The 15,524-nt window shown below is 47.0% G+C and overlaps 1 protein-coding gene across 3 annotated transcripts in view; it reads left to right on the forward strand.

Annotated features, from left to right (window-relative positions):
- ECE1 (endothelin converting enzyme 1) overlaps window positions 1–15,524 on the forward strand; it is a 77,530-nt gene that overhangs the window by 36,202 nt on the left and 25,804 nt on the right. For all 3 annotated transcript variants that reach the window (XM_006883562.1, XM_006883561.1, XM_006883563.1), the window contains 5 exons: window positions 1,727–1,848; window positions 2,973–3,119; window positions 7,027–7,092; window positions 7,984–8,175; window positions 15,283–15,425. In XM_006883562.1, the coding sequence (XP_006883624.1) occupies window positions 1,727–1,848; window positions 2,973–3,119; window positions 7,027–7,092; window positions 7,984–8,175; window positions 15,283–15,425 (670 nt within the window). The remainder of the gene's footprint in view (window positions 1–1,726; window positions 1,849–2,972; window positions 3,120–7,026; window positions 7,093–7,983; window positions 8,176–15,282; window positions 15,426–15,524) is intronic.

Below are 15,524 nucleotides of genomic sequence, written 5' to 3' on the forward strand. Positions count from 1 at the left end.
GTGCAGTGGGCGCAGGATAGAGCAGGGTTTAGGGCTGTTGTGCATAGGGTCGCTATGAGTCGAAAACGACTCGACGGCACATAACAACAACAACAACAACAACAAACAGCACTATGTGATCCCTTGCACTGGGTGCCAGTGGGATGTTCACCATCAGTGTACATGCACACGGTAGCATCCAGAGCAGGGAGAAAGAGAACAGGGTCTGTGGGACTGGATGTGAGGCCACGCTGAGGAGCCAGACTGCACAGGGACTGAAGAGCAGCCCGTGGGGTCACTGAAAGTCTGATGGCAGCCCCTGTCGAGTCGAGTATGACCCACAGCGACCCTGTGAACAACAGATCTGAGCCCTGCCCTGTCCTGCGCCATCCTTACCATCTCTGGCATAACTGAACCCATTGCTGCAGTCACCATGTCAATCCATTGAGGGTCTTCTCCTTCGCCAACCTCCACCCTTCCAAGCATAACGTCCCTCTCCAAGGAATAGCCTTTCCTAACAGCAGGCCCAAAGTATGTGAGGTGGAACTTTGTTGTTTTGCCTCCAGGGAGCACTCTGATGGCATTTTCTCCAAGACCTATCTGCTTGTTCTTTGGGCAGTCCATGGGATAGTCAATACTCACCTGAAAGGCATCAGTTATTCTTCTGTGAACAAGGCCTAGCCAAGCAGCCCAATCTTTGTGATACAGGAAGGTCATCTGGGATAATCTGAAAACAAGTCTCTGTCCCATGTGTCAGGTGCTGTGTTTGTAGCACGTATTTGCAGTAGAGAAGCAAGAGGTGCTGCTGTAGGATGGGATAGTGTTGTCAACCTAACCAAAGGGAAGAAACATGGGAGGCTCTTCTTATTTGCACTTAACAAGTGTTAGGGGACTCTAGTGGCCTAGTGGGTAAGGAGTTGTACTCCCAACTCAAAGGCAAGCACTTCAAATCCACCCTTCTAATACCCTGTCTCAAAAATCTACCGCCAGCCAGGCTGTTCCAAGTCCCAGCAACCCTACAGAACTGAGTCACTTGTTAAGTGCCGTCGAATCGAGTACAACTCATAGCAACCCTGCTCCATGGGAGAAAAATAGACCGTTTCCTCCCATATGATTTATTGCCTCTGAGAAACAGCTGGTGAATCAGTTCCAACTCAGTGGCGTAAGTGTCAGGGAGAGGGAAGTGTGGGTTTAGTGTTAGAATTCTTGTCTTCTGTGCAGGTGACCTGGGTTCATTTCCACCCCAGTGCACCCCCCGTGCAGCCAGCACATGTCTGTTGGGGGAGGCTTACATGTTATCACCATGCTAAACAGGCCTCAGCTTAGCTCTTCCCAAGGAAGAAAGACAAGGAAGAAAGGTCAGGAGAGCTGCTTTTGAAAATCAGCCAGTGAGAACACTGTGGGTCACAGCTGTCCAATCCACAGCCAGTCGTGAGGATGGGGCAGGACTGGGCAGCATCTTATTTTATCACGCAAAAGTCGCCTCCAGCTGGAGGCTGTCTTGAGGGCAGCTAGCAGCAGAACAACTGCAAAGCTAGGAGGCACCTTCAAGTTTGCCAGGCTCTGCCCGGGGCCACTCATATACAGGCTGTGACCAAGTTCCTCGCTGCGGCCCTGGCAGGGCAGGCGTTGTACGTAGTTCTATTTTACAGCCAAGAACATTGAGGCTCAGAGAAGAAGGAATCCCCTAGGGCTACCCTGCAGGCAATTGAGGGAAGCTGGCAACCTCTGCTGTCTCTTGTTCCAGAGAATTCCACTGCCAGCGTGAGTGAGGCTGAGCGGAAAGCCCAAGTCTACTATCATGCATGTATGAATGAAACCAGGATCAACGAGCTCAAGGCCAAGCCCCTGATGGAGCTGATCGAGAAGGTGAGTCCTAGCCTCCTGCTCAGCCACCAGCATGCCCCTGTCAGGCGGCTTCCCTCCCAGGCTGTCAAGTACCACCAGGGCCCAGCCACACGACGCCTGCCTGGACTGGGGCTGCGGTGCCTGTCTGCTAACATGGTGTGTGTGCACGCGTGCAACGCGTGCATTTGTGTGTACACATCTCTGCTCTGTGTGGGTAAGAATGTCTGTTGTGTGTATTTGGGTGAGGATATATGTCAGCATCTGCTGTGAATGGCTGTCATGTATGCATGTGTCTCTCTGCGCATCTGTGTGTGGGACGGGGGCCGTATTTCCAAGGAAAATATTCCTTTGAGTTGCTACTTCCCTTTCCTCTAGGGTGTTTATATGTGTGGAGGAGTGTGTGTGGGTGTTCCAGAAAGTCAGATGGAGTGTCTGGGAGCAGTGCCCCACTGACCTCGGGCCTCTCCTTCCTCCTGAGCAAGGAAAAGACTCTTTCTTCCTTGGCCAAGGGTAAACTCTGAGGGGGCTGCAGAATGCTGGCTGGGCTTCTGGCACAGACAGAAACAGTTCAGCTGCCCAGCAGTCCAAGTGGGCCCTGCTCCCTGGCTTGAATCAAGGTGGATGTTGTACAGGTTTCAGTAGCTGCAGGCCCAGGAACTGTACCCATTCCTCCTGTCTGGTACAGTGAGAGACCTTTGAAGGAGGGCCAAAGAAATGGGAAAAAACAGAGTAAGATCTGAGAAGAAGTAGAGTAGGCCATGTCTGGTCAATCTTTTAAAAATATGGAGTCTTTTTCTTTTTCTAGGCAGAATTGAATTTGTTTTAATGGACATTATGTTCATAGAACATAATAGTCAAGAAATAAAGTTTCCCATAGAAATCTCTGCCCCAGGCCCCATCGCATGGCGAGCAGCCACCACGTGGGGTTATGGTTCACCTGGTTAGGATAATTGTTTGGCCCTCACCTGGGACTGGTGGCCCTCTGGTTTGAAATCCTCAGTGAAAACCATCCATGTGTTACTCCTGAGATTCCTGAAAACCAGAGAAGTCAGGTGATAAGTTAGCTGCAACACAGAGGTTTACGTTGGGGTCTCAGAAGGTCTTCCCTTCCTCGTTGCCTTACTGTTCCCTCCATTTGTCCACAGCTTGGAGGCTGGAACATCACAGGCCCTTGGGACAAGGACAACTTCCAGGACACTCTGCAGGTGGTCACTGCCCACTACCGCACCTCTCCCTTCTTCTCTGTCTATGTCAGCGCTGACTCCAAGAACTCCAACAGCAATGTGATCCAGGTGAGCTGCCCTGCAGCTTGGGAAGGGTGGGCACAACCATGGCCCATCTGGAGTCGAACAGGCACTGTGGGAAGTGGAGGCTTTCCTGGGGTGTGGGCTCCTGGCTTTCTGAACCCAGGTTGTTTCTGGAAGTCCCTCAGCTGTGAGATTTTTACAACCAAGAGGTTGTGAAAGGACCTCACACAAACAAAACATTACTGAAGAACAACAACAACAAAATAAGGGGCCTTGTACTTCCTGAGCTCAGAACCTACTGACCTGCTGGGTACCAGTGCAATCAATACTAGACTAGTGGAATAGAGTTGAGAATCCAGACCTCAATGCACTGCCTCGGGATCACTGATTTTACCAAATGGCCAGAGTCCATTAAATGAGGAAGATACGGTCTAACAACTGGTGCAGACAAAACCAGATATCCATTTGCAGATAAACAAGATCCATAACTCACACTATACACAAAAAACTAACTTGCAGCAGGTCAAAGACCGACATATAAAACTTGAAAAGATTAAAATCATGGAAGAAAAAGATAAGGAAAGTGCTAGAAGCCCGAATATATGGCATAAATAGAATGCCACACATAATGAAAAATGAACAAACAGAAAAAAAATTTAACTAGATTAGACCATCCTAAAAATTAGAAACCAATGCTTAGCAAAACACTTGGGGGTTTTACAACTAAGAGGCGAGGAAAGGACCTCAGATAAAAGTGCTAAAGGACCCTGGCATTCTGGTGGGTAAGGCATTGTGCTGCCAACCCAAAGGCAAACAGTTTGAATCCATCAGCTTCTCCTGTGCAGTTCACAGCCCTGAAAACCCACTGGCGGGTCAGCTAGGAGTTGGTTCCAGTTCAACAGCAGTGAACATGAGACATACACACATCAAAACACTTCTCCAAAAAAGGTGAGAAGAACCTATGCTCTGTGAGAGGTGAGGGTAGCATCTGCACATATCCGACAAGAGACTGATGTTTGAAGTTTATAGAAAACTCCAGCACTTCAATTCAAAAAGACAATTCCTTTTAAAATAGGCAGAGTATATGAACAGACACTTGGCCATGACATACAGTCAGATGGCCAGCAAAACCACGAAACACTGACCCTGATAGTACTCTATTCAGTGCAGTAAACCCAATCCAGTTGAGATGATTCCTCCTTATGGCAGCCCTGCGAGACAGAGGAGAATTGCCTTCTGGGGTTTCTGAGGTTAGAGCTCTTCACAAAAGCAAGCTGCTTCATCTCCTCTTTCTCCCGTGAAGTGACTGGTGGGTTTGAACTACCAACCACTCAACAGCCCAAATGCTTAACCTTCAGCACCACCAGAGAGCTCCTCCATTAGCCCTTAGGGAGACACGTATCAAAATAGCAATCATACATCTTCTCATCTCAGTAACAATTGTAATGATCACAAAAAGCAGAAATTCTGTCGAGGCTGTGGGGTAACTTTTCATCCACTGGTGGTTGGATTGTTCAAAGGTACAATCACTGTGGAGAATGGTATGAATGTCCTTAAAAAGTAGAATAGAGATACCTGTGATGCAGGAATCCCACTATTAGATATCTACCTTAAAAAAAGAAGAGCCGTGGCACAGATAAATATGTGCACATCTGTGTTCATTACAGACTAGTGTTCATACACGCTAGAAAAAGAATGGCAACAACCTTAACAGCTCGCTGGGTAAACAGACTGTGGTGCGTATACATAATTTGATATTGTAACTTTAAATCATAATGATGAAGTTATGAAACATCCCACAGAGCATTATGCTGAGTGAAAATAGTCAACCAACACAGGACAAATATTGTATGAGCTCACTATTATAAAAGGTCAAGATAAGGTTTATTCCCAGAAAAGAAACATTCTTTGGGTAGGGCAGTCACTAACAAGATAGTAGAAGACATGTATTAATTTGGATGAAGAGAAAGGGAGTATATGAAGGGAGAAGTCAGCACAACGTGACCAAGGCAAAAGGAAGACACTGAGAGGTAGACAAGAGTAAAAGGCAATGATGGCAAATACTATTGCATAGAGAACCCTACAATATTAGGTTAACGAACAATCATTTACAAGAAGACGTGCTGACAGATGGGGGATGGCTTAGTGCACCCACAAGCATATATAGATTTAGAAGAGGATATATGTCACTGGGCCTGAGTGATCAGTTGACATAACATTGTTCATAAAAACATTGGTTTTGGACTGGTTATTTTTCATTTAGAAGTAAGTCTAGAATTTTTAAGTAACTGGGACCATTTTAAACAAATTTTTCCAGGTTTGATCATCAGCGGCAGCATGGAGCCATTGTAAGCATATTACTGTTAAAAGTGCTTATTTTAAAACTCGATGAACAGTTTTTAAGCAGAAGTTTCTTAAATGTAACCATTTTAAGTGCCAGTTAATTTATCAGACTAAGAATAAAATAGAAGATTGAGTTGTTACTGAATTCCCATGAGAATGTAGTTTATTCTTTTTTTAAATATCTGACCCATATTATAAAGTACCTCAAAACTAAAAAAAAAAAAAAAAAAAAAGAACCAAAACCCATTGTTCTTCATGCTATTAAGTGAGTAGCAATCTAGGATCTTAAAAGCATGTGCGTGGCCACCTAAGACACAGCTGTTGTTCTCTTCCTATCTAGAGCAAAGAACGGGGAAGAAAATCAGAGATTCAAGGAAACAATTCAGTCAAGAGACTAGATGAACTTGATAGTGCCCAGCTACCACTACCAACCACCTCTGCGCGGGGTAACTGCAGTAGAGTCTGAGAGAGTAGGACAGAAATGTAGAACCAAATGAAAAAGAAATTTTTGTTTTTCAAGGGCCAGACTTACTGATCTGATGGAGACTAGGGGAGCCCCTAAGACGGTGACCCTTTGATATCTTTCAAAGCTGAAACAGAACCAGCTGACAACACTTTTCAAGCAAATAATAGACAAGCCTATAAAGTGAACACTAATGCATTTGAGGAACATGGTCGTCAGAACAGTGGACTATGTTAGACCAAAAGGAGAGTATTTGCCCAAAAACCAAGTTCAGAAAAGAGGTATGGACAGGAAAGATGGGGGAATGGAAACAGGGAACCTAATGAAGGCTCAGCTGGACCACGGGGTCAATCCAGATTGAGTGGCAGAGTGTGCAAACGGAAAAGAAGTGGGATGAATGCTGTGATGTCAAGGGGTTCCAACTTAATACAATGGAACATAGGGTGTATAACTTTTTGAGTAGGAAACTAACTTGCTCTATAATGAACTTTTACCCACACCAAAATAAAATGTTAAAAAAAAGAAGGAAGAAGTTATAAAAGGAACCCACAGATGTCTTCGGAATTGTGATGAGTCATTGTGGGTCCACCCCTGGACATGGTTGGAAACACCTCAGCTGTAGAAGGGAGGAACCCAGGTTGGGGTCCACTCTGACCTTGGCACATCCCTCAGCCTCTCTAAGCTGCACTTTCCATGTCAGTCTAAGGGGCCCTGGCCCGAGGGCTCCTGGAAATCGATTCTCCCTTCCCACCTAGTACCAGCCTTTTAACAGCAGTATCTCATTCTAGCTCTGAGAGTCAGGTATGTTTTACAGATGAAGAACTCGAGGACCAGAAAGGCTAAGTTACTTGACCAAGATTACAGTGACTTTTAACCACTGACCATCTTGAGAGGCGTTTAGGAGGAGGGTGGCTCTGTTCAACCAGTTAAAAGGCTCCAGAATACCTGCAGCTGACCACATGTATGGACAGAAATACAGCCCCCGTGTGTCTTTCCCATCCTTGGGTGGCCCATCCCAACGGTGCCCCCAGCTAACAGCTCATGCTTCTTCTGGGGTGTAGGTGGGTCCTTAAATGCCATGTGCGGTCAGTGGCCTGGGGCCAAGGCTGTGTGGGGTGTTCTGTCTCACTTCTCCTTTCTCTCCAGGTGGACCAGTCAGGCCTGGGCTTACCCTCAAGAGACTATTACTTGAACAAAACTGAAAATGAGAAGGTAGGTGTGCCTCCTTAGAAAGTAAGCTCTTGAGCCCAGCCCACTGCCAACCCACCACAGTGCCAACTCCGACCACACCTGTGAAGGAGGAAATGTCACCTGACAGCAGACATGCCGTCCCTTGGAGTGTAAGGAACCTTCCAGCCATGGGTTCAGGCACCATAGGTGCAAAAGACAGAAACAGATACCATTTCCCCCAGGCTGTAGAGATGCAGCTACCATGGTGTGTAGGTAATAGGCATTTTACTCGAATCACCTCTCACCCTTCCAGTAACTCTGCAGATGGCTTCTCTCAACTTCATTTGCCTCATCTGTCAAATGGGTATGATTTTTAACCTTGTCTTTTTACATCTGCCCAAAGTTACACAGTCAGAAAGTAGTGGGACCAAGATTCACATCCAGATGCCCTGCCTCCAGAACCCATATTTATGGCACCCACCTGTGTTGAGCCCACTTCAACTAAGTACCTAAGTGGTGATCAAGGACCACATGGTCCTGGTTCCACGGAGCTCAAAGTCCAGTAGGAAAGACAGATATTAACTAACTTAACTGATCACTCAGTTAAATGTGTGATTATAAATTGTGATGAAAAAATGTTTAATATGGTCTGATTCCAATCTAGGGCACAGGGGCAAAGGGTGTCTCAAAAAAAGACTTATGTTTCAAGAATAGAGCCATGGCTGTTCTCACTGCTGGCTTTCTTGGAATAGGTAACACAGAGGGCGTGTGGGTTGGGACTGGACAGCAGAGAAGGCAGGCGTTGAGGCTTTCTCCGGAGAAGAGGTGCAGTACCCCAGCATTTCCTCCCAAGCAGCTTGCCTAGGCTCCCTGCCTGTGCCAGGCGGTAGCAGGTGGCAGCCTTTTATGGTTTGGTGGTTCTGGGTCCCGTAGGTGCTGACTGGATACCTGAACTACATGGTCCAGCTGGGGAAGCTGCTGGGCGGAGGGGATGAGGACCGAATCCGGCCTCAGATGCAGCAGATCCTGGACTTTGAGACGGCGCTGGCCAACATCACCATTCCCCAGGAGAAACGCCGTGACGAGGAGCTCATCTATCACAAAGTGACCGCCGCCGAGCTGCAGGTACCTTGAGCATGGCTGTCTCCAAGGCTGACACAACCCCTGGGCTGAGCATGCAGGGCACTAGGTAGAGGGCTGTCAAACACTATTGCTCATCAAGCCAGGTCCCTGTGTGGTACACCAGTTCACTCTTGTCTGCCAACTAGCATGTTGGAGGTTCAGATCTATCCTGTGGTACCCCAGAAGAAAGGCCTGGCATCCACAGCTGAAGGATTATAGCTATTAACGGTCCTGTGGAGGTGGATTTCCATCAGTCAGAATCAACTCTGCAAGATGACTGTTATTTCCAGTTCACAGATAGAAAAACTGAGACTCATGAAGTTACTTGCCAAAGGACACACAGGTGATAAGTGACCCTGGAGCTAATCTCTTCCCCTAGGCGAAGCTACTTTTCTGTCTCAAGGTATTTAACAGGGCAGACTATGATCTAACTAATAGCAAGTTTAGTTAATTGGACATTTCTAATAAACAATGAATATTTGGGTGTGGTCTGCCATATCACCTTCCATTTCCAGGCTAGACAGTTAAGTGAGGTGCTCAAGGCCTCTATCCCCAAGTGAAAGAGACAGGAGTTGAGAATTGAACTAGGTCTTGGTTCACTGAAGCACTGCTCTTAACCACCTTCCCTGGAAAACCTGAGGAGGTGTAACGGGGGGGGGGAAGGCTGCCAAAGCTGCTGTGCTTTGTCTATGCTTGCTCTGGGCCTCTGAACATATGCCAGTGACTGCCCCCTGGTGGCTGCCTGCGGCTTGAGGGCTATGACTTGACTCTCTTCTGGTTCCTCCAATTCAGAGGTCTGTTATCTAGGCTCACCCAGGTTCACAGTGGAATCACCAAATATGTCTGTGTTTTGACTTTAGGGTCTTCCTGCCATCACCTACAATGCAAGCTAAAACTTGCTTGTTCCTCTTCGGTAGCTGTCTAGGCCTCTTGTGTTCTGGGCCTCCATCACCAATATCTTCTTTACTTTCCAAATAGCCAAATTCTACCCACTTGTTAGAGTTAGGCTCATTTCTAGACTTTTAAGTAAAACTAGACTCCTCCTCTTTTCCCTTCCTACTTTCAACAAGGATGTAGGGGACCCATTTGGGACACTTGAAAAATCCACCTTCCTATGGTGCCAAGCTAGTTGGGAGACAGAAGTAGGAAGCAGTTAGCAGTCTCATCACAGAATGTGTTTGACAAGGAGTATCAGGAGAAGGCAGGGAAGGAGAGTAATGATGGGTGAGTACTCAGGCAGAGGAAGAGTCCACGCAAAGGCCTAGGCATGAGGACTAGAGCCTGGCTTCCTGCTGGGTGCCAGCTGCCCTGTGGGTTCCCAGAGAAGTTGGCATCAGGTTAAATGGTGCCGAGTGGTTGTTAGGGTGATCGGCAGCCCGTGCTGGCACCATCTGGCACTGTTTTTCTGCTCAGAGGCCAGGAGGTCGAAGGAGCTGTTGTTTATGCATCAGTAATTTGGTTTGTTCCAGCTGCTCAGTTCTCAGAGCTGAAAGGGAACCCAGAAGCACCTCTGACCTCTGCACCACAGGGACCATGATGCTGTGTGTTCACTCCAAGAGTGACAGACAAGGCACAGGAGCCCTGACCATATCAGTCCCAGCCAGCCCACCAGATTATACCCCCAGCTATCTCCACACCATTGCTTGCTTCTTCCAGGAGAGAAGCGAACGAAAGACCTTTCTTCCAGGGTGGGGACCACTTCCACTCGGACAGGGAAGACTTCCGCTTCCGGTGGGGAGTACCTAGGACAGATGCACCAGCCCTTAGTAGTATGAGCACCAGGCTCTGTGACACACGGAGCAGGTCATGTAACCTGCCTCTCTGAGTCTTTCCCTTTTCTCTGTAAAATGAGGCTTTGCTCATTCAGTCACTTGATAAACGCCCTGCGGGGTACAGCTCAGATGCAGGCTAGCTTCCAGGAAAGACAGGATTCAGAGCCACAGACCAGACATCCTTGTGTTGTTTCTCTGGAGGCCTGAGAATTCTTTTCTTTTCTTTTTTTTTTTTGAGAATTCTTTTCTAAGACTCTCCACACCCAGGTCTGTTTGGGAAGGAGCCCCCTTTCTCTGACCTCATTTCTGTAGCTGAGAAAAAGCCCACAGCATTCTTGTTGCCTTGTTCAAGCCTCAGGTTTTCTAGCCTGCTTGTGTTCTTGGTAAGTGAGCAGTAGGCCCCAGAGCTACAGTGGGGAAGGGAAAAATGCCCTTGAGGGTTTGAGTCAAAGTTGAATATCCAGGTCAGTTAAAACAAGTCTCCCAGTATCCACAGAGAAGGGTTTAGGCTTGTGTGTGTTTGGGAGTTCGCTGAAGCAATGAGGATTGAGAATACGAAAAATTCTGGTTTTCAGCCATATCTCTTTATCTCAGAGCGGTGGGAATTTAGCTGCACAGAACACCTGCTCTCCCTAACTGCAAATGCTAGTGTTAAGTACATGGGGGTTTATCAGCATCTGATAGCTGTTCTTTGATCAGGGAGTCCCAGTTGCCCACAGTGTATGAAGCTGTTGTGAATAGTGTAAACAATGACATTTGGTAAGCCTGTCAATTTTCCCAGGGGCCAGGCCAGGGGGCTGGATCATCAGGTGACTCTAATTGTTGAGCCCTGTTTGAAAAATCTTCCGTGTGCGTGCGCGCGCGCGCGCGCGCGCGCGTGTGTGTGTGTGTGTGTGTGTGTGTGTGTGTGAGAGAGAGAGAGAGAGAGAGAGAGAGGGGAGCCACACAAATGTTAAGGAGTCCCGGAGAGATAGCCTGCCTGCCTGAGGGTCTCCTCCCAGGTGGGGGCTTTGGGAACAAGCAAGGGAGAAAGGGAACGCAGGCTTATTGTGCAGCTTCCGATGCAAGGCATAAAAAACAGCCAACTGTAGAAATGAAGATTGTGGTCCTACTTTTGCGGGATGGTAGCAAAGGCTCAAGGTTTTAGAGGTGGGGACTTTGCTCCTGGTCTTCTTCCCAAGTGGTACTCGTCCCAGTGCGTCTTCTTGCCTCACATACAGAGGTATGCTGAGCCCTGTGCTCACAGGCCATCAGTGCATATCTCTTCTTAGTTCTGTATCACTAAAAGTGATGCCTTTGAGTTGTGGTGCTGGAGGAGAGTCTTGAACATACCATGGACCACCAAGAAAACAAATAGGTCTGTCTTGGAGAGGAAGAAAACAAGTTTCTCCTTGGAGGCTAGGATTTTGAAGCTCTGTCTCACATACTTTGGGCATGTGGCCAGGAGGGACTGATCCTTGAAGAAAGACATCATGCTCAGAAGGGTGGAAGAACAGCACAGGAGAGGAAGACCCCAGATGAGATAGATTGACACAGTAACTGGGGCAATAGGGGTAGCTGTGTTTGAGTCAGTGAGACTGGCTTAGGACAGGACAGGTTCAAGAGCTTTGTACATAGGGTCACTGTGAGTCATAGGCAACTCGACAGCACATAACAATCTAAGAGTAGTTTGTAGCAGGCCATATATTTGCCTGAGAATGCTGAATCCAAGATTGCCGTTGTTGTTGTTGCTATATGCCCTGGAGTCACCTGAGACTCATAGTGACCCTACGTACAACAGCCCTAAACCCTGCTCTATCCTGTGCTAATCTCACTGTCTCCGACACACCTACCCCCATTTCCCCAGTCACTGAATCAATCCACCTCATAGAGGACCTTCCTCTCCTGTGCTGTCTCTCCACCCTCCCAAGCATGGCATCCTTCTCTAAGGACTGGTCCCTCCTTGCCACATGTTCAAAGTATGTTAGACGAAGCTTCAGAATCCTTGCCTCCAAGGAGCAGCCTTGCTTAACCCTCTCTAGGTTGGACCTGTTCGTTTTAACAGTCCATGGTATATGCAATACTCTTCTCCAGCATTACAGCTCAAAGGCATCAATTTTCCTTCTGTCATCCCTAGTCGTTATCCAGCACTCTGATGCATATCAAGTGATTGCGAAGACCATGGCTTGTATCAGGCGCACCTTAGTTTCCAGAGTGACATCATTGCTCTTCAGTACTTTGGAGAGATTGCCCCTAGGGAGCCCATTATTAAGCATCTGCTAGCACACTCCGCCCTGTCCTCCATGCTGCCCTCCTCATTCTACTCTATCCTTGGACATCTTTGTTTACAGCTGAACTAGCCAAGAACCCAGAGAGATAAGTGAACGTGGCCTTTCAACCTGGTTAACTACATCCTCTGGAATATTAGTGGCTATTAAGAGGGGTGGTTTGTGGCTTCCCATCTCACTAATGGTGGCATAGATTTTTACCAACAGATTACTTAATTGATCTTCTGCCACTAATTGTTCTGCTCACATGATTGCTATTTATGATGCATCTGTCACTTTCGTTATATGTCTGAATTTTTTTTCCTTTTACAAGGGAAATAGAACAGAATTTGGAATCATTTGGGATCCAAACCATTCTCAGGAGACCTTGAGAAATGATTCCAAGAGTTAACATTGATTGCCTGCTTACTAAGGGCCGTATACCATTCCAGGTGATCGGCATGCAGACATTTTTGTTGTAGCACAGGATATGGAACCAACAGTACTTTATACATAAAAATAAGCTTAAGGGCGCTCTGGTGGCCTAGCAGGAAGAAGCTATGCCTCAATCACAAAGGCACACAATTTGAAGCTACCAGGTGCTCTGCGGGAGAAGGATGGGCAGTCTCCTCCCGTGTGATTAACTGCCTCTGAAAGCCCGCTGGAGGGTCAGCTGTGGGTTGGTTCTGACTCTGTGGTACACTGACTACAGCAGTGGGTTTAAGTACAGCAGAGATTGTGAGCATGGGCAGGATCAGGCGGGTTGCTGTCCGTGGTGCGTAATGTTGCCGAGTTGGAGCTGACTCCTAACAAATGGCATAAATGGTAAAAGGTTGGTGGTTCTAGTCCATCCAGAGGTGCCTCATAAGATTGGCCTGACTACCTGCTTCCAGAAGGTCATAACCTTGAGAACCCTGTAGAGCAGTTTTACTCTGCATTACTTTGAGCCCCATTGACTTACCAGCAACTAACAACAACAGTGGAAGAAATAGGACTAGAATGGACTATTCAAAAGATGTTGTTGTCGTTGTTGTTGTTGTTGTTGTTGTTGTTGTTGTTGTTGTTAGATGCTGTCAAGTTGAGTACAGCTCAGTGACCCTATGAACAAAAGATCTGAACGTGGTTTGAGGGTCTTTCTCTCCTTCACCGACCCTCCACCCTTCCTTCCGTCATGTCCTTCTCCAAGGAGTAGCCCCTCTTAGCAACATGCCCAAAATTTGTCTGCCAAAGTTTCATCATTCTTGCCTCCAAAAAGCACTCTGGCTGCACCCTCTCAAAGACATACCTGTTTTTTCTCTTGGCCGTCCACGGGATGTTCAGCACTCTTTTCTAGCACCACAGCTCAAAGGCATCAATTCTTCTTCTGTCATCCTTATTCATTGTCCAGTTCTCAGTTGCATAGCAAGTGACCAGAAATATGATGGCCTGAGTCAGATGCAGTTTAGTCCTCAAAGTGAGTCATTTGGAGAGGTCCCAACTGCAGATCTTTCCCAGTGCAGTGCATCTCCTTATTTCCTTATTGCTGGTACTAAGGGTATTAAGAGGCTATACAACTTTATATTCACACCATCAGCAAAACAACTGGATCCTTGGGGGATAGTTTAGAGTAGCTAAAGTTTAACTTTATAGAAAACACCACTATGGACACTGACACCCTGCAGTTGGAAGAGGAGCTCTGGGAAATGGGGCTGCCATTCGAGCGGGCTTAGGAGAAAGTGTGGTCTGCTCTTAGCTGAGAGCTGTGCAAAGCTGGCTGTGTGTCTCTGTGGGGAGGGCGCCTAAAGCCCAGGTGCTGGTGTCAGTTTTCTGAAAGTAGAGCAGACAAAGTGCCTGTGTGGACATTCGATGAATTGAGGGATTCCAGGATTCCCTGAGGGATCCTTCAGGGATTATCTTTCCACGTCCCCTTACCTGGGTACAGTCATCTGTGGGCCAATGTGGTTTACAAAGGACTGTAATTATTCTTGGATTTTCCAATTACATCAAGCCAATTGATGTTGTATGTCGAGTAGGTAATGTGAATCAGGTTTAATACTAGATTCTATGACGATAATAACAATGAATCCCATTTTACCTAGAGAGATACTGAGGACACACTGGTTAACTGTTCATTAACTAACAAGGTTCATTAACATGCTCAGCTAGTAAGAAATGGAGTATGAGCCAAGGCAGTTTGGCTCCAGATCCTACACACTTGATTAATACAGACTTATCTGAGGCTCAGTGTGGGGTAACAGTTCTTACCCTGTAGACTTGTCACAAGAAACCAGTGAAAAATTGTTACTGTTGTTATATGCCTGTTGAATCAGCTCCGATCTCAGCAACTCTGTGTATAACAACATCCGACGTTGCCTTGTCCTGCACCGTCCTCACAGTTCATTGCTGTCTTTGACCCCATTGTTGCAGTCACTCTATGCAGTCGCTCTATCAATTACTCTGCAGGAAACTCTTCTTTTCCAGTCCTTTGCTTCTAAGAAGCATTCTAGATGTACTTTCTCCAAGGCAGATTTGTTAGTTATTTCTCCAGTCCATGGTGTGTTTAATATACTTCACCAGCACCTTAAGTCAAAGACATCCATTCTTTTTTGGCCTCCCTTATTCATTGTCCAGCTTCTACATGCATCTGAAGCAATTGAAAATACCATGGCTTGGATCAGACACACCTTAGTCCTCAAGGTGACTTCTTATAAGTATTTAAAGAGGTCTGTCTCAATGTGATGATGCTGTTTGATTTCCTGGCTGCTGCTTCTGTAGGCATTGAATCCTGGCTCAAGGAGGGAGAATTGTTGACAGTAGTGTTCGGCACGGCAGAGAATGGTAGCTGCTGCTCCCATTGTGTCGCCTCTTTCTCCATCCTAGTCCTACTCCCAAATTCAATTATAATTATTGGATCCTATAGAATTGTATCCACAGCATTCCTGACAAAAGTCATTCAACTTCTGTAGCGTTATCTGCCTTACCCACCCACTGCCAGACAGGTGCAAACTTTTTCCTTGATGGAAGGTGGTGATAACACCTCTTTCCCAAGCATCCCAGGGACCTGGACTGTGAGGAGAACGAGCTCACCAGATTCACACTATTTCTCTTTCCAGACCTTGGCGCCCGCCATCAACTGGCTGCCCTTTCTCAACACCATCTTCTACCCTGTGGAGATCAATGAAACGGAGCCTATAGTGGTGTACGACAAAGAGTACCTTGAGCAGGTCTCCGCTCTCATCAAAACCACGGACAAGTGGTAAGGGGGCCCACTGCAGCCTGGGGTGGGCTTCTAGCAGGCAACGGCCCTTGTCCCACTCTCAGGCAGAACCAGCAGGGGTAGGTAATGAAAATCTGA

This window comes from Elephantulus edwardii, unplaced genomic scaffold (assembly GCF_000299155.1).
Source record: "Elephantulus edwardii isolate Elephantulus edwardi_28Jun2011 unplaced genomic scaffold, EleEdw1.0 scaffold00028, whole genome shotgun sequence".
Classification (NCBI taxonomy): domain Eukaryota; kingdom Metazoa; phylum Chordata; class Mammalia; order Macroscelidea; family Macroscelididae; genus Elephantulus; species Elephantulus edwardii.